At 43.7% G+C, this 20,744-nt stretch overlaps 3 protein-coding genes across 4 annotated transcripts in view; 1 reads left to right on the forward strand and 2 right to left on the reverse strand.

Annotated features, from left to right (window-relative positions):
- sv2 (synaptic vesicle glycoprotein 2) lies at positions 1-7,324 on the reverse strand. Its single transcript, XM_058074814.2, has 13 exons — positions 6,561-7,324; positions 5,875-5,961; positions 5,633-5,794; positions 5,392-5,554; positions 5,176-5,297; positions 4,945-5,108; positions 3,111-3,191; positions 2,933-3,025; positions 2,765-2,853; positions 2,570-2,697; positions 1,163-1,258; positions 917-1,076; positions 1-787 (listed from the first exon to the last, which is right to left on the reverse strand). Exons 1-13 carry the CDS (start codon positions 6,643-6,645, stop codon positions 604-606), a joined length of 1,614 nt encoding a protein of 537 aa, XP_057930797.2. The 5' UTR covers positions 6,646-7,324; the 3' UTR covers positions 1-603.
- Positions 6,792-17,270, forward strand: snx1a (sorting nexin 1a). The gene is made up of 15 exons (XM_058074813.2): positions 6,792-7,224; positions 9,846-10,704; positions 10,840-10,985; positions 11,261-11,330; positions 12,265-12,308; positions 12,392-12,533; positions 12,602-12,680; positions 12,749-12,824; positions 14,157-14,270; positions 14,367-14,460; positions 14,532-14,737; positions 14,818-14,961; positions 15,024-15,104; positions 15,179-15,250; positions 15,503-17,270. Exons 1-15 carry the CDS (start codon positions 7,096-7,098, stop codon positions 15,551-15,553), a joined length of 2,307 nt encoding a protein of 768 aa, XP_057930796.2. The 5' UTR covers positions 6,792-7,095; the 3' UTR covers positions 15,554-17,270.
- Positions 16,778-20,744, reverse strand: part of ireb2 (iron-responsive element binding protein 2) — an 11,682-nt gene continuing 7,715 nt past the window's right edge. Inside the window, exons 14-22 of one of the 2 annotated variants that reach the window (XM_078791591.1) lie at positions 19,554-19,638; positions 19,329-19,485; positions 19,148-19,260; positions 18,965-19,069; positions 18,704-18,846; positions 18,458-18,605; positions 18,242-18,364; positions 17,984-18,169; positions 16,778-17,913 (exon numbers count right to left, since the gene is read on the reverse strand). In XM_078791591.1, the coding sequence (XP_078647717.1) occupies positions 17,803-17,913; positions 17,984-18,169; positions 18,242-18,364; positions 18,458-18,605; positions 18,704-18,846; positions 18,965-19,069; positions 19,148-19,260; positions 19,329-19,485; positions 19,554-19,638 (1,171 nt within the window). In that variant the 3' untranslated portion in view covers positions 16,778-17,802. Of the gene's footprint in view, positions 17,914-17,983; positions 18,170-18,241; positions 18,365-18,457; positions 18,606-18,703; positions 18,847-18,964; positions 19,072-19,137; positions 19,261-19,328; positions 19,486-19,553; positions 19,639-20,744 lie in introns of both variants that reach the window. The other variant, XM_078791590.1, reaches the window with a different exon arrangement.

The following is a 20,744-nucleotide window of genomic DNA, read 5'->3' on the forward strand; positions in this document are numbered from 1 at the left end:
TTAGCACAAATAATTTTAATGACAACATCAGAAAAGCCATATAAATGAATCTAAAAGGAATTATGAAAATGCGCCCTCTTGTGACCGTGAAGGGTATACACGTGACGTCAAAGCGTCCTCCCGTTTGAAACGAGATGGCCAATCAGGAAGCGAACTGCTTGAAGAAAGCGGAAGTAAAGCAAATCATAATAGCGACTTGCTATTGCTACAAAGAGTGACGGACTTCCTAAATGGAAGACCAACTTCTTTTATGAGTGACAAAGACACGATTGTTTATGTAATGTGTCCAACTAAGCTGAACACGAAAGAAACCGCCGTCGCGAAGGAGATAGCAGAGAAGCTAACAGCCAGCAGAGCTTTTACTTTGCAGCTTTGTGCAGAACAGTGCTGCCACTCACAGGTCATTCCTGGTGCTACGTCAGGATTGTCAGCATAATATAACATTCCATAATTCTTCTTGGTTGTAGTAAATGTCGCAAATAAAACAATAATATAAAATCTGTATAGATAACATTAATAAAAATCACGAGCTGTTGGGTTTTCGTCTGAAGACAAAAGGCACTGGTTTTTCCGTTGAGGAGAGTTCACGGGAGGGGTTAAAGGTTAGGTGAGTGCTGTCTGCTTGCTGTGCGGCAGGAAGAATGCAGTCAGCCCGCCGCACAGCAGCATCGCTGACACCAGCAGAATGGGCACAGCGCACTCGCTGTCCACCAACCTGCCGAAGATCACGTTGGCCGTGATGGCCGCCACACGGCCAACCCCTGTGAAGACACCCAGCGCAGACGAGCTGTGTGGGGGGGGCACAAAACCATATCGTGGGAAAATGATGAGGGTTCTTGCACAGACATGCTTAATTGACCCTTCCTGAAGTGAATACATAGAACTTACTCTTAACATAAAAAGCTTTTTTTTTTACCGTAGCTGTGTAGGGTAGAGCTCGGTCCCCAACACGTCCAGAGCGTTCCAAGCGATGACTGACACGCCGCTGAACAAGCAGGACAGAAACAGACTTTGGACTTTGGTGTGGACGATGTAGATGAAGAAGACACTGAGACTGGACGCCAGCAGGCTGCCAGCTGCAAAGACACGCACCAACCACAACTTAAAGCATCTCATGATGAGGAGGAAGATGATGATGAAGATGAAGGTTGGTTTTACTCACAGAGCAGCAGCTTCCCTCCGACGCTGTCCATCACCAAGATTGTGAAGATGTTGCCTGGAAGGTTGGATGCCGCGATGAAGAAGCCCTCCTCGTATACTGTCGAAACATAAAAGCACACACAAGTGAGCATTGTATCCGGAGAACATCTTTGATAGGCATGACGAAACACTAATATTAGCATAATATATAGCATTCTACACACAAGAATAAAGACTTTCTAGTCAACAAAAATGGTAATTAATATTACATATTTTTTTAAATAAATCTACATATCTAAAGTTTTCTTTTTTTAGCTTGTCCTGCAATTAATTTTTTTACTGGCTGTTGGCACATTCTAAAAATAAAACTACACTCGAATAAGTTTGGAAAAAACAAAAGCAGGAAAATAGGAGCAAAATGGTGTACTGTAAGAAGAAAAAATAAAAATGATAGGAAAAGTATGCTCAAACATGCTAACCAGCTATATCACAACAAGTACGGTATGTTTTTTAGCCATCTCCCGCATCCACACATTTGTCAGTAGCGCCTTTGGTTGAATAAGCTTGGATACTGGTCAAGAGAGCGTGTGCTTCCATGTGCTTTGTCTAGATCAGGGGTCTCAAACATGCGGCCCGTGGGCCAAATGTGGCCCGCAGGACACTAGTTTGAGGCCCCCGTCTTGATATGAAAGTTTAATGTTAGTTCGGCCCGCGCAAGTTTGATATGGATGCTGTATGGTATCATGTACCCAGAAATTTTTTTTACGCTTGATTAATGTTCATGTTAAAGGTTAAATAATTGTTAATAGTTATCCTCCATATCCATGTGGAAGTGGTAAGTTTTTGGCTATTTAAGTTTAAAGGAAATAACTTGAAGGCTACCGTTTAGGTCGCTAGCTCTCTAGTTTGCGAGTTAGCATGTGTCTCAAGACCCTGCAGTTGCGCAATATGTTGTAAATAAAAAGAGTATAAATGTGACTATAGTCGTGTTTTGTCATGTCTACAGGGCTCTAATAATGCTTTGTTCATTTTAATCTGAAAAAAATAATTTGTCTACCCACCAACTATATGTAGTTTCTTACGTTTTTATTATTTGCCATTTTATTGTTATTATTATATTTATTTATTTATTACTGATTGATTGATTTTCTTTATTCTTGATTTGTTTATTTATTTTTCATCTTATTTTGTGTAGAAAAATAAAAAGATATTTGAGAACAGTGGAATGTTTTATCAGAGCTTTTCTTGTAGAAAATTGGAAGCAAAGTTTTTTAATTGTTTTTGTTTTTAATAAATGTGTTTTGTTTTTGTTTTTTTTGGGAAAACCTGATGCGGCCCAGTCTCACCCAGACCCTAACTCCAGTGGCCCCCCAGAGTAAATTGAATTTAAGACCCCAGGTCTAGATGGAGGACATGAAATGTTACGCACCGACGGTCTTGACAGGATAGCAGCTTTGGTTCTTGTTCTCAGATGGGGAGGACATGTTGGCGCAAGGCGATCCGCCGGCTTCCAGTCTGGCGAAGAGCTCTGGGAACCACATCCACAGCCCGTAGAAGCTACAAACACAGACTTGAAATCTCCTCTCCATTCCAGTGCACGGCAGCTTCATGAAGGCCTTCTTACCCAAAAGAGATGCAGTAGAAGATGACGAGCAGGGCCAAGCTTCTGCACTTGAGCGTGCCTTCAAACATCTGCTTGAGCGGCATCAGACCCTGTGACAGCACGAGATCAAATGACATGGAAATCATGGCTGTTTAGCGCAGGAGAGGGACGATGTTGCTTCTCGCTCACCTTTTTCAAAACGCTGACGAGTCGACCTCCGCGTGATAGTCCAGTCTGGGTCTGATACGCTCTTTGCGGGACGTTCACATGCAAACTAACATCCTTCAAAAACGGCAACGCAAAAGTGTCTCACACACATCACATCACCTCCACTTACTTCCTGTACAACACCATGAACGTTTCTTACCGGATAAGACGCTCCTTTGCCATGAGTGTTCAACTCGAACATCAAGCGAAAGACGTGGATTGCATCGCTCTCTCGGCCAGCCTGCCGAGACACACACAGAAAATAGGGACATTTTATGCCATTTTTCAGCCTCCCATCAGACAAAGTGCTGTGGCCAGAAAAAAAAAAACAGTATGCTGTGAAAAGTAGTTTTTCTATCATCTAAAAAATTACATCACAAAAAGTAAAGGTATTTCACAACAAGTTCTTCATTACTAGGCGTGTATTCATAACAACGCATTAAAATACAGGGGTCACGGTTTGGAACGCATGCGTAGGGAACAATAATGTACGTAACATGGTGACACACTTGTGTCATTCCTCCTCCTTTCCTGCAGCACATCACCATTGCTGGCCTGCTCCTGCTATCATACTGTATATACCAGGGGTCAGCAACCCACGGCTCCAGAGCTGCAAATGGGTCTTCAGCCGCATTTTTGTGGCTCTTTTTGCAATGCTTGAATATTTTTTTCAACACCTAGTGGGGAAAATGCACGTATTTGTAATAGGTATTAAAAAAAATCTAACTTTGTGTGAAACCATGAATGCATCCTGGCTGAGTTCTGACTGTTTGGATGAGCACGAGGAAGGCAGGGGAAGCCAGTGTTTGGTTGCCCGCATTGGCTGAGACGTGGCAAACAACATATTTGATGATAAACTCGTCTTTTCTCATCTGAACTACTTTGATACCCCAAAGTTCCCTCAAAATTTGACAGCCAAAACCAGAGGAGACTTCTAATTGGCTCATCACAGCTGTTGGTCGCCAGCTAAAAGAAACAGGCTGTCAATTGGCTGTGCTGCACATTCGTTCAGGCGTCAGGTAGTGAGGTTTAACCAAGATATTAACCCATCTGTTACACATGCATACTCACTGCACTTCTATTTGTTGTTTTCTATTGTTAGAGTTTATAAGGCCTTGTTTTAAATGTATGTTTTCCGGCTCCAGACTATTTTTCTTTAGTGGGCAAGGTGGTAAAATGACTCTTTTCATCGTAAAGGTTGCCGACCCCTGGTTCAACACTAGTTTTTAATAGTAACAGAACATGTGAGCCACACTTTAAAGCATGTTATTAAAAGCAATGAGGGGTTGCTTTCAAAGACATCACATAATTTAAGACTTAGCCCTCGACCTGGAGAAGTGGATTGTAATTTGTCAGGCTTCTACCCTGAGACCTGGCCAACTTTGGGGGTCCCACCTGAAGACTCAACTCCTGGCAGTCTGTTACATGCAGTCCCCCCTCTGTGCTCCCACTGTGGAAAAACAGCTATTTCCAGTCTTATATTAACCTCTGTTTTTATCCATCCATCTAGTTGTTGATTATTCCCGGTAGTTGTCCAACGGGTCACTTTCTCTATTCCTTCAGTATCGTCGCAGCTGCGATTGCCCCTCCCTCCGCTCCACTCAGTAAACATCCAATCACGGTTAATATGCTAACGAACCATGACGCAGCGCTGTGGTGTCAGCATTCAACAGCACGGAGCAGCTACGGACATGAGAGATGAGGGGAGCAGTCTTGCACTGTTTCTGGTGGAATTATCAACTATAATATTTTGATTTGGGGGGGGGGGCAAGCCACTGTCTGAATGTGTGGGGACATGCTTGCTCTGGTACGCATGTTAATTACGCTAACATTTTTAAGTAATTAATGAAATAAATTACCACTGTTAACACGTTATTTTTGACAGCCTTAATATATATATATTTCTATGTAAATAGAAATGTGATTTGACTTTTAAATAGCCTCAAACAGCATCTTAGTGGACAAAACGTGCCACAGCCACACTTTGCCGATACCTCCATGAGGAACTTGGGGCTTTCGGGCATGAGAAGCCTGAAGATGAGCGCTGATGTGAGGCTTGGGACGGAGCACAACACCACAAACACCCGCCAGCTCTTGAAGTCCAGTCGCCCCATGGAAAAATGTGCCCAGGTTCTGGGGATTACCAACCAGGCCAGGCCTGTGCACAAAAAAAATGCAAATGTTGACTTGACTTGATTTCAAAAAGTAGTGTGGTTTGCCGTCACCTGCAGCCAGAATGTTCCCTGCCATCCAGAAGGTGGCCAGCGCACTGATCATGGCACCTCGTCTCAGTCGGGGCATGAACTCAGAGAAGTAGGAGAAGATGACTGGAATTGAACCGCCCACTCTGAATAAGGGCAGCGAAACCACTTTTATTACAAAGTGTCTCGTAATCCTCCTTCAAGCGCAGTAACAGCACACATCACAACAAATGTCCTCACCCCACACCGCTGATGAACCTAAGCAGCAGGAAGAGCCAGAACCAGGGCGCCGCGCTGGCCAGAGCTCCAAACACACCATTCACACCCAGGGACACCACCAGGACACTACGACGCCCCTTCTGGTCGGCCAGGTAGCCCCACATGTAGCCGCCCACCATCATGCCTGTTAAATAAGGTCATGTTGTGTTTGTTGAATGCGCTTCATTGAGACAAGTGGGAGAGGTGAAAGCTAATGACTGACCGAGGAAAATGCTGGCAGTGAGCAGGCCCATGTCCGAGGAGCTGAGCAGGAGATCGCAACGTGCGGTGGGTAGCAGGAAGGACACGCAGACAATCTCCACGGCATCACTTGCGTTGGCCCAGCCGCACACCAAGAGCAGCAGCCAGTGGAACAAACCAAAGCCTGGAAACCAAACATTATTATTATTATTATTATTATTATGACTACTACAACATCATTTCAAGTGTGGGGCTTTCAAAGACCTGCTGCATCGACCGCCTCTTCATATGTTATTCTTGTCCGTGTGTCCTCCGCCTCTTTTGATGCACTCCTCTCAAATAAAGTCTCCCCTAAAAGAAAATAATTACAAATAAATTTACAATTAAAAAAACACCTTAATAAAAAAATGAACAAATAAATTATGTTTTAAAAATTGGTTTTAAATGACCGACCACACCAGTGTTTTGTTTTTTTTTGCATCAGAACAACCCTGATATTGTTATCTATACTAAACAGTTACTGATAAGAACGCTTCTGCAGCCTTCAGTCTTTCTAGATCATTCCATCGTTATTCAATGGTAAATACCTCTAATGACCTGACATTAATTACTCTATGTAGGGTTATCACGAGATACTAAGTTCACCAGACGGTACATGAGACAAAACGAGATTTTAACAATGCTTTTAAGAAAATTACAATTGAAGAAAATAATTATTTTTCAATTCTCAAATACGGGTTGCTAATATTAGTAAAGACAGCCAGTCAACGTCATTGAACGCTAAGTTAACTTGTTCTATTGTTGACACTGTGCTTGAACAGCCTTAAAATAAAAAGGTAAATGAACTAAAACCCACGTTAGATAGTGTTTAATCAGATAAAGTGTGCGTGGTTGGAAATAAAGTATAGAATGAGGTAATGAAAATCAAGTATGAGGGAGCTCAGCTTTACCTTCATCCGAGTCGATGTCGTTGGGAAGTCGGTTTCCCCCCTTGAGAAGAGGCTCTTCATCTCCGGTAGATTTGGAACCACGCATCCCCCCACAGAAACGCTCCACTCATGCGGTCAGATAAGTTGCTCTTGTGTATCCCTTTCCGGGCTTCATTCTGACAGTCGAACCGCTAAGCGAACTAGCTAGATGGTTGTTGCGCTAACACGCTCAATGCTAGGTGACGTTACTTATGAGCGAGGTGGCTAACAGGCTAACACGGGTGAGCTAAGCTAACCAGGAAGTGAAAAGTGACAGCAGCGTTTTCTTGCGTTGCGCCCCCTCCTCCGCCTCCTCTCATCCACAGCCTACTTCCCTGTCACTTTAGGAGCACTTCCACCGTCCCGAGGCGAGTTCACTGACTTTACTCAGCCGTGTTGTGTCCTCGCATGGGCAGCGGAGGAAACATTAGCAGCCACAAAAGCAGAGGGACTCTGTCTGTCTGAAGCCATCCGCCAGCTTCTCTGCTCTTTCAAGTTTTTTAAAGCCAATTTGAAGATGGCGACCAGCTCGGAGCGCAGTCCTCCTCCGTTCCCCGACTCGGAGGACCAAGACGTGCTGGATTCCGGAGACGTCGAAGGCCGAGGCAGCGATGAAGACGACGGGGATGACCTCTTCATGAGTGTGGTGGGTCCCAAACTTCTTATCGCCCGCTTCTGTGGTCGTCCTCCCTTGGCTAACTCTCACTGACAGCTAGCTATAGCATTCACTTGGCTGCAGTCGCCTGATGTTGTACTCATGTTTTTTGTTTTTTTTTTAAAGTTTACCCAAACACCCCAATCGTTAAAAGTTTATCTAAGAAGTGCCGAATGTTAGATAGTACTTTGTGCTGACGTTTACTTCCACTTTAGGGCTGCAGTGTGCTTCTTTTCCATGCAAACTGACGCTTTTTAACTGCCTGCAAATGATCTTTTGGCAGGCTTGCAAACAAACTGGTTTGCCCTTAAAGTAAACAAGCTGCGATTTAATCGGCAAACATATGAAAGCACGGTTGTTTGTTAATGGGGGTTAAAAATACACTCTTTGTAAACTGTTGTAATTGAATGAGGATTAAAAAAAAAGTGGCCTCCTGTCATGTGAGTGGGACTCGGGTCACGTGGTTAGAACCCGGATGTTTTCCCCGTAGTCAAAGTTCAAAAGGGAAAAAAAAGTTGCTGTCTTTTGCATTTGTGGGAAGAAATCTCCACACAGGAAACGCAGACTCAGCAGGTTTTACTCTTAAATGTGCCAGCCTGCCTTTATTTAAAACTCAAGAGCAGGAGGAGACCTGCTTTGCTTTTATCATTGACCGTAACCCAATAAGTACAAGTAATTATTTATGTTTACAGACGTATTACAAAGCTCATCTCCCATAACTGACGTCACGTCGTCCTTCTTTAGACAGCAAACTGGTTGAGACAGCTCCTCTAGTGGTTTCAGCCATGTAGTGCACCCCACTGTGCCTCATTAGACTCGATTAAAGTCCCCTTATTATGCACAACTGACACAAATGCTAAAACAGTAAGTGTCCCGAGAGCCCCAAACATGACAAAAGTATCATATTAAGAGATGCTTTTGAAGTTGTGGCTTTTTGTGACATCATAAAAACACCTTCCTCATGCCATGATGCTGCTCTGAGCTATGAGTATGTCCTGTGGTTACACCCATCACATTGTTAAAAAGCAGGGCTGGCTGCACATCTTGAAATGATACCGTGAGTGTAATGCTAGTACTGTAACTCAAATGGCAGTCCTTTATGTTATTGCATGTGATATATGGCATTTATTACATTGGACTAGTGCAAGGGAATATGTAAAAGGTTGATGAAGGGCATACTCTGCCAGAGACAGGCGTGAACAAACACTGATCGTTAGTACAAAAGCTAAACGAGTGTAAAAGGTGCACTGATCCTTAGTAGAAAAGCTAAAAGAGTGTAAAAGGTGCACTGATCCTTAGTAGAAAAGCTAAAGGAGTGTAAAAGGTGCACTGATCGTTAGTAGAAAAGCTAAGAGTGTAAAAGGTGCACTGATCCTTAGTAGAAAAGCTAAAAGAGTGTAAAAGGTGCACTGATCCTTAGTAAGAAAGCTAAAAGAGTGTAAAAGGTGCACTGATCCTTAGTACGAAAACTAAAAGAGTGTAAAAGGTGCACTGATCCTTAGTACGAAAGCTAAAAGAGTGTAAAAGGTGCACTGATCCTTAGTAGAAAAGCTAAAGGAGTGTAAAAGGTGCACTGATCCTTAGTAGAAAAGCTAAAAGAGTGTAAAAGGTGCACTGATCCTTAGTAAGAAAGCTAAGAGTGTAAAAGGTGCACTGATCGTTAGTACGAAAGCTAAAAGAGTGTAAAAGGTGCACTGATCCTTAGTACGAAAGCTAAAAGAGTGTAAAAGGTGCACTGATCCTTAGTACGAAAGCTAAAAGAGTGTAAAAGGTGCACTGATCCTTAGTACGAAAGCTAAAAGAGTGTAAAAGGTGCACTGATCCTTAGTAGAAAAGCTAAAGGAGTGTAAAAGGTGCACTGATCCTTAGTAGAAAAGCTAAAAGAGTGTAAAAGGTGCACTGATCCTTAGTAAGAAAGCTAAAAGAGTGTAAAAGGTGCACTGATCGTTAGTACGAAAGCTAAAAGAGTGTAAAAGGTGCACTGATCCTTAGTACGAAAGCTAAAAGAGTGTAAAAGGTGCACTGATCCTTAGTAGAAAAGCTAAAGGAGTGTAAAAGGTGCACTGATCGTTAGTAGAAAAGCTAAAAGAGTGTAAAAGGTGCACTGATCCTTAGTAGAAAAGCTAAAAGAGTGTAAAAGGTGCACTGATCCTTAGTACGAAAGCTAAAAGAGTGTAAAAGGTGCACTGATCCTTAGTAGAAAAGCTAAAGGAGTGTAAAAGGTGCACTGATCCTTAGTAGAAAAGCTAAAAGAGTGTAAAAGGTGCACTGATCCTTAGTAAGAAAGCTAAAAGAGTGTAAAAGGTGCACTGATCGTTAGTACGAAAGCTAAAAGAGTGTAAAAGGTGCACTGATCCTTAGTACGAAAGCTAAAAGAGTGTAAAAGGTGCACTGATCCTTAGTAGAAAAGCTAAAGGAGTGTAAAAGGTGCACTGATCGTTAGTAGAAAAGCTAAAAGAGTGTAAAAGGTGCACTGATCCTTAGTAGAAAAGCTAAAAGAGTGTAAAAGGTGCACTGATCCTTAGTACGAAAGCTAAAAAAAAGTGTAAAAGGTGCAATAAAAAATGAATATTCCACCTGAGCACATGCTCACGTCTCTTCCTTCATTCCAGAGCAACGCCTCACTCGGTGAGATAGATGTTACGCTGCCATCTGGCACCCAGCTCGGTGATGACATGCTGACACCTCCCAGCGACATCGTCACCAGTGATCCCATCAGCAGCCAATCGGGATCCAAAACGGCGAGCGAGCCCTCTGACGAGTTTGTGGATCTCACCAGCAACCTGCTGAGTCCGGGCGACTCTCCCGGTTCTGGCAGCATGGCAACGGATGATGAGGAAACCGCCTGTGAAATCCCTCTCAACGATGACTTTGTTGACATACTGGGAAGTGAAAATGAAGCGGCGCAGCAGGAAGTAGCAGAAGAGGAAGTGGAGGCCATGGCAGGTGAAAGTGAGTTGATATTGGATCTAGCTGGTGACACAAAACAGAAAGTTGAAGAAACGGCGCCGCTTTTAGACATCAGCGGGAATTCATCAGCAAATGCCACATCACAGTCACCTGGCAAAATAGTGGACCCTTTGCTAGAATTCCTCGGAGACCCGATGCCCGCTGTGGGCCAGAAGCAAAGCACCCCTGCCACCGCCGACCTGTTTGAAGATGAGGGCAGCGACCTGTTCGCCGAGCCGCGGCAGACGAAACCCGCCAAGCAGCCGCAGAAGAGCCTTTTTAGTGAGCCGGATGACGATTTGTTTGCAGAGCCGCTCGGTGCCAAGATTCCCACGAGGGACAAACCTCTCACCCCCAAGGCTGTCAGCAGGGGAGACGGCAAAGTGGATGGGCCGCTGCTGCAGAGCAGCCACGGCGACATCTTCACAGAGGAAGCTGTAGCCAAGACCCCCAGTAACACCTCCCTCGTAAACACCACGACTAATGGAGTCTACGCAGAAGAAAACACAGACATATTTGCAGGTGAGTCCTCCACTTTTCAAGTGTAAAAGAAGCAAATCAGCTTTCATGGAGTCATTCAGAACCTGCAAAGTTGTACATGGAGGAAATGTCATTTTGAAAAATACTACAATTAGTGCTGTCGATTGTCTCGTCCAGACGCCACAGTAGAGCTCTCCCTTGACAGCCCACGCAGTGAGAGAAAGAAGGATGCCACCCCCGCCGCCAAACCTTCAACGTCTGCTGCTTCCGCCGTGTCCATCGCTGCCAGTGTGGCCAAGCCACAGGCTGCCGCTGTAGAGGAGGTTCGTTCAAGCTCAAGACTCTGTGAACTAAGACACCCAGAAGTGTTAGAGTCTACAAATGCATTTACTTCTTCAAATATCTGCTTGCTAATCACCATTAAATGTTCTGGTGTCACATTCTGTCCACAACTTGTTGTGCTGCCCCCTCGTGGCTGAAATATGTTAGGCACAGGATTATTATTTTTTTGTTGCAATGAAGGCAAGATAGAAGACCAGACAAAACTTGGTGATGTGTTATGTCACTTTCACCACTTTCTCCTCATTCTTTATTTCAGTTGGAAGAAGAAGAAGAGAATGAAGACAAATTCGACATTGCCATCTCTGTTACCGACCCAGAAAAAATAGGTATGTTATTTTTTTTTTTGTTGCGGAGGAGCCGTTTGTTTCTGATAGTCCGACTCCAAGAAGTACTTAATCCACACTGCAACTCTACACTTTTTCAATGTAATGGATGCCATGTATCACATACAATGTAAGGTTACATTAAAAGGAGCTTCAGGCTGCATTTAAAGATGTGTAGCGAAGCCTCCTTTTATTTTACCAATGGGGTGGGTCACTTCATGTCCGGGAGGAAGGAAGTCATCTCCACGATGGCTTCAATATGAACCAAGATGCTAAACCGCCTTTTTTACCAAGTCATCCTGTTTTGTTTTTTTTTATGTCTTATCACCAAATCGTTGCATATCGCTCATTACTGACTGTTGATATAAAAAAAAAGATTAAAGACACACCTTTTTAATCAGGCTTTTAACTAATATTTTTAAACTTTTCTTATGTTTTTATCTTTTTAGTCCTATTTTATGCTCTTAGTCTTCAGCTTTTAACTCCAGTGTTGGGGCGCGGGGGTGCCATCCTTGGGTCCCTTCGATCCGGCCGGCTGGGGGTTCCTCCCTTTAATGTGGGGGTCCACCCGTCTGTCGGAGTCGGGGGGCCCGGGTACTGGTCGCCCGATGGCACGGCCTGCGGCTCCTCCCAGTGTGGACGGCCCCAAAGGTGGCGTTTCCTTGATCCTCAGTGCCATGCCATGTCTCCCTACTGTGTGTGATTGTGTGTGTGTGTGTGTGTGTGTGTGTGTCTAGTATGGAGGGTGGGAAGGAGGGGCTTTCTTTTGTTTTTTTCCTTTTAATTGTGGTAATTGTTTTAATTCTGTAAAGCACTTTGTGTTGCATGTCTTTGCAGGAAAAGTGCTATACAAATAAAGTTGATTTGATTACTGTGATGACCACAAAGCTTTTGAAGTACATCACTTTTTGACATTGATGACCTCTGTTGTTTCAAGGTGATGGGATGAACGCTTACATGGCCTACAAAGTGTGCACTAAGGTAACTCTCTCTTCAGCGTTAGAATGTGACACAGATGTTCTTCTGGAATGCATACATAAGAAATGTGTTTCCCATCATTTCAGACCTCCATGTCCATGTTCCGCAACAAGAACTTCACGGTGAGGCGGCGCTTCAGCGACTTCCTGGGCCTGTATGAGAAGCTCTCAGAGAAACACGGACCCAATGGCTTCATCGTGCCTCCCCCGCCCGAGAAGAGCATCTTGGGTAGGCCAGCTTTGACTTTCATCATTACTTGTGTTAGTGTATGTGTGATGACCGTGTTGTGTTGGCAGGTATGACCAAGGTGAAGGTGGGGAAGGAAGACTCGTCATCGGCAGACTTTGTGGAGAGAAGAAGAGGTGCCTTGGAAAGGTAATGACATGGTATTTGAATTACCGGACTAATTGTCCTTCATAATGTCCTCCTTGTGTTAACTACAGGTACCTTCAGAGGGTGGTGACCCATCCTTCACTTCTCCAAGATCCTGATGTCAGAGAGTTCCTGGAAAGAGACGAGGTAAGACAAATATTTCTTGTTTTTGCTTAGTAAAGCCGATACTGTTTTTACAGTTGCAGCCAACACTTGCAGTGAAATCTCAGTTTTCTTTGGAATCCGTTCCAAACGGGGATGTCAATGCAATTCATTTGTGCCAGACAGCCCCAAATATTTCATATTTATATATACGTATATATACGTATATATATATATATATATTTATATATACGTATATATATATATATATATATATATATATGTGTATATATATATATATGTATATATGTGTATATATATATATACGTGTATATATATGTATATATATGTATGTGAATTAGAATTTGACATACAGGAAACAGTGAGAACATTTGACACTTGGTGGCTTATGTAAGACTGCGAGGAAGGGAGAGGGAAGAGTAGACCTCATCTCTGCTGTTTACACTAAAGCCGCTCTAGCATCTTCTCAACATTTTCCTTTTGTGATCTTGATCTTGATTTTTTAGTCTTTGGAACGTATGCTTGGGTGGCCTCTTGGTGTTTACGGCCACTATGCCACTTCTTATGTTGCTATGTTCTTTCTTGAATTCAATCGGGTTTCTAAACAAAACTAAAACTACAAAATGGCACTTGTCATTGTTCACCGCTTATCTTCACGAGGGTGGTGGGGGTGCTGGAGCCTATCCCAGCTGTCTTCGGGCGAGAGGCGGGGTACACCCTGGACTGGTGGCCAGCCAATCACAGGGCACATATAGACAAACAACCATTCACACTCACATTCATTCCTATAGACAATTTGGAGTGGCCAATTAACCTAGCATGTTTTTGGAATGTGGGAGGAAACCGGAGTACCCGGAGAAAACCCACGCATGCACGGGAGAACATGCAAACTCCACACAGAAATAGCCGAGGAGGAATTGAACTCGGGTCTTCTAGCTGTGAGGCCTGCGTGCTAACCACTCACACCATGCAGCACCACTTGTATTGTGTTATTGCTAAATGCATTATTTGGCAGTAAAAAAAATTAATTGTGCGATGCCAGTTTTTGGCTTGGTTCTGTGTAACAGGCTAGCTTGTTCTGTACAATGTTTGGCTGAATGAAAACTGGGACAAAATGTCATCAAATTGATTGAAAATGCAATCATATGAAAACCAGGGTTCGACAGCATTTACTTGGTGGTGGTAGCGTATTGATCAGGGGCTGCATGAGTGCTGCAGGCACTGGGGAGCTGCCGTTCATTGAGATGATTTCCAGCATGTCCAGTGACAGAGAAGGAAAGGAAAGGAAATCACATGGAGGAAAAGTGGAATCATGGGAGTTGCATTTGAACGTACCCGTTTGTGTGCCTTCTTCAGTTGCCCAGAGCAGTGAGCACGCAGGCTCTCAGCGGCGCCGGCTTCCTGAAAATGATCAACAAAGCCACGGACGCTGTCAGCAAGATGACCATCAAGATGAACGAGTCGGACGTGGTGAGTTTGATGTTTGAAGGCCAAGTGAAACTGGTCTCTGTTATAATGGAAAGTGTGGAAAACGAAGCATAAGAACATCGACGTGTTCTGCTGCAGTGGTTTGAGGAGAAGCTGCAGGAGGTCGAGTCTGCGGACCAGCAGTTCCGGAAGCTCCACGCGCTGATGGAGTCTCTAGTCATCCACAGGAAAGGTACGCACACGGAGACACGGGGACGAAACCACACAGGCTGACTCTTGTCATGACGTGTCTGTTCTCTGCAGAGCTCTCCACGAACACGGCCGGCTTCGCCAAAAGCACCGCCATGCTGGGCAGCGCCGAGGACAACACGGCGCTCTCCCGTGCCCTCTCGCAACTGGCTGAGGTGGAGGACAAGATGGAGCAGCTGCACCTCGACCAGGCGGCCAATGACACGTTCTGTTTCGCCGAGCTCATCGCTGATTTCATACGGCTTCTGGGCGCCGTCCGGGTACAACAGAACCGACCTTGAGCAGCAATTTGAAATCAGTCTGTGATGAAGTGTATCTGAAACCTGGACTGTGGGCGTAGGGCTCGTTCGACCACCGCATGAAGGCGTGGCAGCGCTGGCAGGACGCGCAGACCATGCTGCAGAAGAAGCGCGAGACCGAGGCCAAACTCCAGTGGGCCAACAAGCCTGACAAGCTGCAACTGGCCAAAGAGGAGATCTCTGAGGTAACCTTTGACCTTCTCCTTTTTTAGCCACACAGCCAACCTTGGTCTTTTGTGGTCCACAGTGGGAGGCCAAAGTGATGCAGTACGAGCAAGACTTTGACAGAGTTTCCGCCACCGTGCGCAAGGAAGTGGTCCGCTTTGAGGTGCGCCATGTTTGACACCTGAAAAGTCAAGTCAGTGAGAGTCGCAATTAAAGCTTTTTCACAACTTTTAACAGAAAGAAAAGGCGAAGAATTTCAAAAGACAAATCATCAAATATCTGGAGAGTCTGCTCAAGTCCCAGCAGCAGGTGAGTGATCAGCTGACATAATGTTTAAAGCGCCCACGCCGTCAATGCTGCAATGAATGCTTCTATTCCATCAACTGTGTAAATAACTGTGAGGGTCTCGAATTGGGGGCAAAAACTTCCCCATGTGTTTTTTTTTTTTTTTAAATAACTCTGTAGCTGCTGTGTTGTGCATCAAACGAGCCGATTTCCAAGCCTGACTTTTGCTTCCTACTTAATATAATTCAATATTCTTGTAATGTTTTCTTTCTGCAGCTGATCAAGTACTGGGAGGCCTTTTTACCCGAAGCGAAAGCTATCGCCTGAGGAGGCCGCAACACTCGATGCCTTTTTTTTTTTTTTTTCCACTCACACTTCACCTTCTGCCTTCGAAATCAAGGACGAATGTGTGCTTTTTAAAGGGAGACACAATCAACCGGTTTCTTTCTCAATTTCCGTATAGCTCTCTTATTATGAACCAAGTGTATATTTACCATGTAAGCTTCCACAAATATTTTCGTAGTAGAGTTATAAGACTATGTGGGTGCAAAAAGATATGGGTGCGTGGGTAGGGAAAAATGTCTGGAAGGGTCGCTTGTCGCACACTTTCATTGTTTACGTCTCCGGGGGACCCACACGATGACGGTAGCCCAGCTTTAGCTAAATGACTCAAAAGGGACAAAAGCCAAAATATATATATATATATTTCCGAGCACTTCCTCTGCTGGATAAAATACTGAAATAGCAGCTTCTTTTCTTTCTTTACTGCCAGTAGATCGTTATTGAGGCATTACATCACGGCGGCGTGAGTCAAGCTTGTGGATTTAGTGACTACGTAGATGTTAAACTCTTCACATATCTGTGCCTTCTCGTGGCCGCTTGCCACCTTAGAGACACTTTGGGCTCACTAGCAATGAAAGAAGCATGTTATGTTTTTTACTGCATATTGTCTTTCAACTTTTTTTATGTTTTTCCTTTCATCTACTGTACGAAGGAGTATTGGATCAGAGTAAAAAAAAAGTAGTGTCGTAATTCCACAAGGAATAAGCTGCGTCTTGGATATAATTAGCATGCAATATTGTCAAATAGAGATTGTTTTGGACAATGTGACTTATGTCATTTCTTGTAAAAGTTGATTTTTAAAAAAAAATGCTTTTTAAGTCCTATTGGTTTTTTTTTTCTTGTAAAATTACAACATTGTTTTGATAACATTAGGTCTTGTAAAAAAAAAAAAAACAAACAGAAAAAACTTTGGTTCATTTTTTTCTTAAGGACTTGACTTTTCTCCTTTTTTATGAAAGCATTCTTGTCTTGTAGAAAAAAATTAAGTCTTGTAGAAAAACAAAAAAAGGCACATTTAATAGTCTTGTAACGTTACAACTTTTTGTTTTTGTAAAATCGGAATTTTTTTTCTATTAATTCAATTTTTCTTATTTTTTCTTGTCTCACAGAAGCTTAATTGGTGTTGTAAAATGACATCTAAATTCTTCTATGATTACAACTTTAACATTTCATCTTGTAAAAACTATAAATAAAATCTTACATTTACAATCTTTATTCCACATTTTCAACTCATTTTGCCCAAAGCTACAACTTAAAACTCCATGCCCCAAATATTCCTTCGTACTTGTGGATGACTAAAACAAGCATCAGTGTCAAACAAGCATTGAAAAAAAAAAAAAAAAAGGTTAGCAAGTCTGTACACGTTTAGTGTGACATACTTGAGAGAAGCTCGAAAATCCTGCTCAAAAATACACTAAACATGAACGAGAGTAAAGAAAGAAATCTGGTTGGTCATGAAATGAAAGTGTTTCTGATTATGGTTGAATCTCTTGATTGCAGCTTTAATGTCACATTTACACTAAGAAAAAAAAAGTCACTCACAGTTCTTTTCACTTGAGATGTTAAATTCCTGCCAATGTTTTCTGGCCGTGTTACTGAATGGAATCCGCTCTGTCAGGATGGAACTGCGTACGAAGAAATGTCACCAATGTGCACTGTCATGCAAAATCAAATCAATAAATGTTGCACTGTTTACACTTGGGATACTTGAATCTCCTGCGTATTTATTTCACATCCTCTTCAGGTGATAGTAAAGGTGGGTGGGATTACACAGGTGCTGCCAATGATAACATAATTAATATCATTTAAACTGTTGCTAACATGTTTTTTTATGTTGATGACAACAAGGCCAATCAGCAGCAGTGTTCATTTTATTTCCAATCATTCCTCCAAAAAAGCAACCTTTGACCTCAGTGCCAGTCTGCCACGTTGTTCATAATGTTGCATTTTGTAGAAATGTCTTAAGTGCATGAAGACTCTTGTGTTGACTAACGCAGGACGCTCAGCTGGGAATAAGACACTTTTGCATAACAGCCAGATAATCACTTGTTTACATACACAAATATGGACAAACGTACCTAAGCACCATCTTAGCTTTTTCTTGGCAGGACTTGACACCTTGCCTGTAAGGGGGTGAAACAAAGACCAAAGGTAGAGTCTCCTGGTCCCCCATGAAGATGTCCCAGTTAAACGACGAAAAACGGGGGATTGTGGGGGTCAAGAGTCATGTGAGTTCACAGCATTGTCCGTGCAACATATTTCAGGAGGCCTCCGTGTTGGAAAATAATGATTTCCAAGTCGCTGTCAAACTGTGCAGTGACCTCAAATGACTTTCCTTGACCGGTCTGAAAGACAGAGTGAAGATGTGTTTTAGTGATGAGTGTGTGTGAGTGTGTGTGTGTGTGTGTGTCCTGCCTTGACGACGAGCCGCTGCCCGGGACAGATACGCTCGGGCAGGCTGATGCTGAACCTCTCCTTGCCACTCAGCTCTAGCGTGTCGGCATTGTGCTCGGGTACGAACTGCAGTGGCATGATGCCCATTCCAACCAGCTGGTTCTTGTGGAGCTTCTCGAAGCTCTCTGCAATAACCGCACGGACCCCCTGTTGGCCCAAAGAGACAATTTTGCCACCTGATGTCACAGTACTTTAGTCCACACGGCAGCGTATCGTTACCAGGAAGTAAGGTCCTTTAGCCACCCAGTCCCTGGAGCTTCCAGAGCCGTAGTCTTTGCCTGCGAGGATGATGAGGGGAACGCCGTCTCTCTGGTAGCGCTCGGCGGCCTCGAAGACGTCCAGCTTTGTGAACAAGGACAGGACATACCAAGTCAGACGGCACGACGGATTGTCGCTTTTCCAGTTGTTCCCGAGTGACCGTGTGTGTGCGCTCACTGTCTGGCCTGAAGGAATGTGGAGCGTCTTGGGACCTGCTTTGCCAACCAGTCTGTTTTGGAGCTTGATGCTGGCGAACGTCCCCCTGGTCATCACGGCGTCGTTCCCTCGCCGAGCGCCATATGAGTTGAACTCCCGAGGAGTCAGGCTGTGTGCAAATAGTCGACACGAGCATGTTGGTTACTGAACTCTATCTTCATGTATGTACCCCTGCACTTCGGAAAAAATACAACTAAATAAACGCACCGTTTGCTGAGCAGGTACTTGGCAGCGGCGCTGACCCTTGCGATGCTGCCTGCCGGCGAGATGTGGTCGGTGGTCACTTTGTCGCCGAGGAAGAGTAGGACTTGAGCGTTGTCAATGGACTGAAGGGGCGGGACTTCTTTGCTCTTCAGACAAACACAGAAGTACCACAAATTGTGAAGTACATATATATACACATATACAGTATATATACACACAAATATATTTCCCTGTTTTCTTGTGATGGAAAAAGCGTTCACATACTAGTTTGCTGAAGAAAGATGGCGACCGGATGTATGTGGATTTGGCGTCCCAGGGAAAGACGACCGACTCGGGACATTCAATGTTATTCCAAAATGTGTTTTCTTTCTGTAAAAAAGGCAAGAAGTTCTTCAGAATTGGATTGTTTTACCTTAAAAGGCAGCATGTGCCCCCCCCCATCCTTGCCCTGAGCTCCTTAAACATGGTGGAAATTACGGTGTCCTCTTCCGTCTCTCTGACCTCCTCCCTGGACGGCCAGATGTCACGAAGGTACAGATCCTTCCCATCGGACGTCACGCCTGTGCAGACGAGATGAGGGTGAAAAAAAAATATGCCGTACAAAATGTTTAACAAAATCCTCACCCACCTAGAGGCTCTTTCTCAAAGTCGATGCTCACAGTGCCCGCAATAGCATACGCCACCACTAGGGGTGGAGACGCCAGGTAGTTGGCTCGTACGCAGTCGCACAAGCGGCCCTCAAAGTGTCTGTTGCCAGATAGGATGCCGCAGGCCACCAAGTTCCCCTGGAGCGCAACGCACAATTTCACTATTGAAGAAATGCTACTTTAAAAAAAAAAGGAATCAAACATACCTGTTTGATGGCGTCCACTACCGATTCTGGTAACGGCGCGATGTTCCCTACACAGGTGGCACAACCGTAGCCGATCACCTCAAAGCTGAGGGGGAAATTGACGAGTTGGAGAAGTGATGGTCATGCTAACAAATGATCACCTTAAGCATGATTCATACTTCTATGCTGAAGTATAATACACCAGCATGCACCTCTAAAAACAACTTTTAGTACATTATATCTTCTACATCAGGGGTCTCAAACACGCGGCCCGGGGGCCAAATGTGGCCCGCAGGACACTAGTTTGAGGCCCCCGCCTTGATATGATAATGTTAGTTCGGCCCACGCAAGTTTGATATGGATGCTGTATGGTATCATGTACCCAAATGATTACGTTTGATTAATGTTCATGCTAAAAGTTAAATAACTGTTAATAGTTATCCTCCCTATCCGTGTGGAAGTGGTAAGTTTTTGGCTATTTAAGTTTAAAGGAAATAACTTGAAGGCTACCGTTTAGGTCGCTAGCTCTCTAGTTTGCGAGTTAGCATGTGTCTCAAGACCCTGCAGTTGCGCAATATGTTGTAAATAAAAAGAGTATAAATGTGACTATAGTCGTGTTTTGTCATGTCTACAGGGCTCTAATAATGCTTTGTTCATTTTAATCTGAAAAAAATAAATTGTCTACCCACCAACTATATGTGGTTTCTTAAGTTTTTATTATTTGCTGTTTTATTATTAATATTATTATATTTATTTATTACTGATTGATTGATTTTCTTTATTCTTGATTTGTTTATTTATTTTTCATCTTATTTTGTGCAGAAAAATAAAAATTAAGATATTTGAGAACAGTGGAATGTTTTATCAGAGCTTTTATTGTAGAAAATCGGAACCAAAGCACTGAAAAAGTTTGTATATTTTTCTGTTTTTAATAAATGCGTTTTGGTTTTTTTTGGAAAACCTGATGCGGCCCAGCCTTGCCCAGACCCTAGCTCCAGTGGCCCCCAGGTAAATTGAGTTTGAGACCCCTGCTCTACATCAATGACTTGTTCAGATGGCGTACAGACCCCCTTCGTGTGTGCCTTCTCCATCAACATTTGCAATAAAAATGACTATTGATTAGTCCAAACAAGCTAAATAGTCAATGAGTGTCATGGTGGCGTACTGAATAGAAAAGGATCAAAACAGCATCAGCAGGGGTGAAACAGCAGG

Source organism: Doryrhamphus excisus, linkage group LG1, assembly GCF_037039965.1.
Source record: "Doryrhamphus excisus strain RoL-2023G ecotype Guam linkage group LG1, RoL_Dexc_Guam_v1.1, whole genome shotgun sequence".
Classification (NCBI taxonomy): Eukaryota; Metazoa; Chordata; class Actinopteri; order Syngnathiformes; family Syngnathidae; genus Doryrhamphus; species Doryrhamphus excisus.

Coding starts and splice junctions, on each gene's coding strand:
- snx1a (XM_058074813.2), top strand. CDS start 7,096: ATGGCGACCAGCTCGGAGCGCAGTCCTCCTCCGTTCCCCGACTCGGAG. Junction 11,331..12,264: donor TACCGACCCAGAAAAAATAG/GTATGTTATTTT, acceptor TGTTGTTTCAAG/GTGATGGGATGAACGCTTAC. Junction 14,962..15,023: donor CCAAAGAGGAGATCTCTGAG/GTAACCTTTGAC, acceptor TGTGGTCCACAG/TGGGAGGCCAAAGTGATGCA.
- sv2 (XM_058074814.2), bottom strand. CDS start 6,645: ATGCGTGGTTCCAAATCTACCGGAGATGAAGAGCCTCTTCTCAAGGGG. Junction 5,555..5,632: donor CACTGCCAGCATTTTCCTCG/GTCAGTCATTAG, acceptor CTTATTTAACAG/GCATGATGGTGGGCGGCTAC. Junction 2,854..2,932: donor TCGTCAGCGTTTTGAAAAAG/GTGAGCGAGAAG, acceptor GTGCTGTCACAG/GGTCTGATGCCGCTCAAGCA.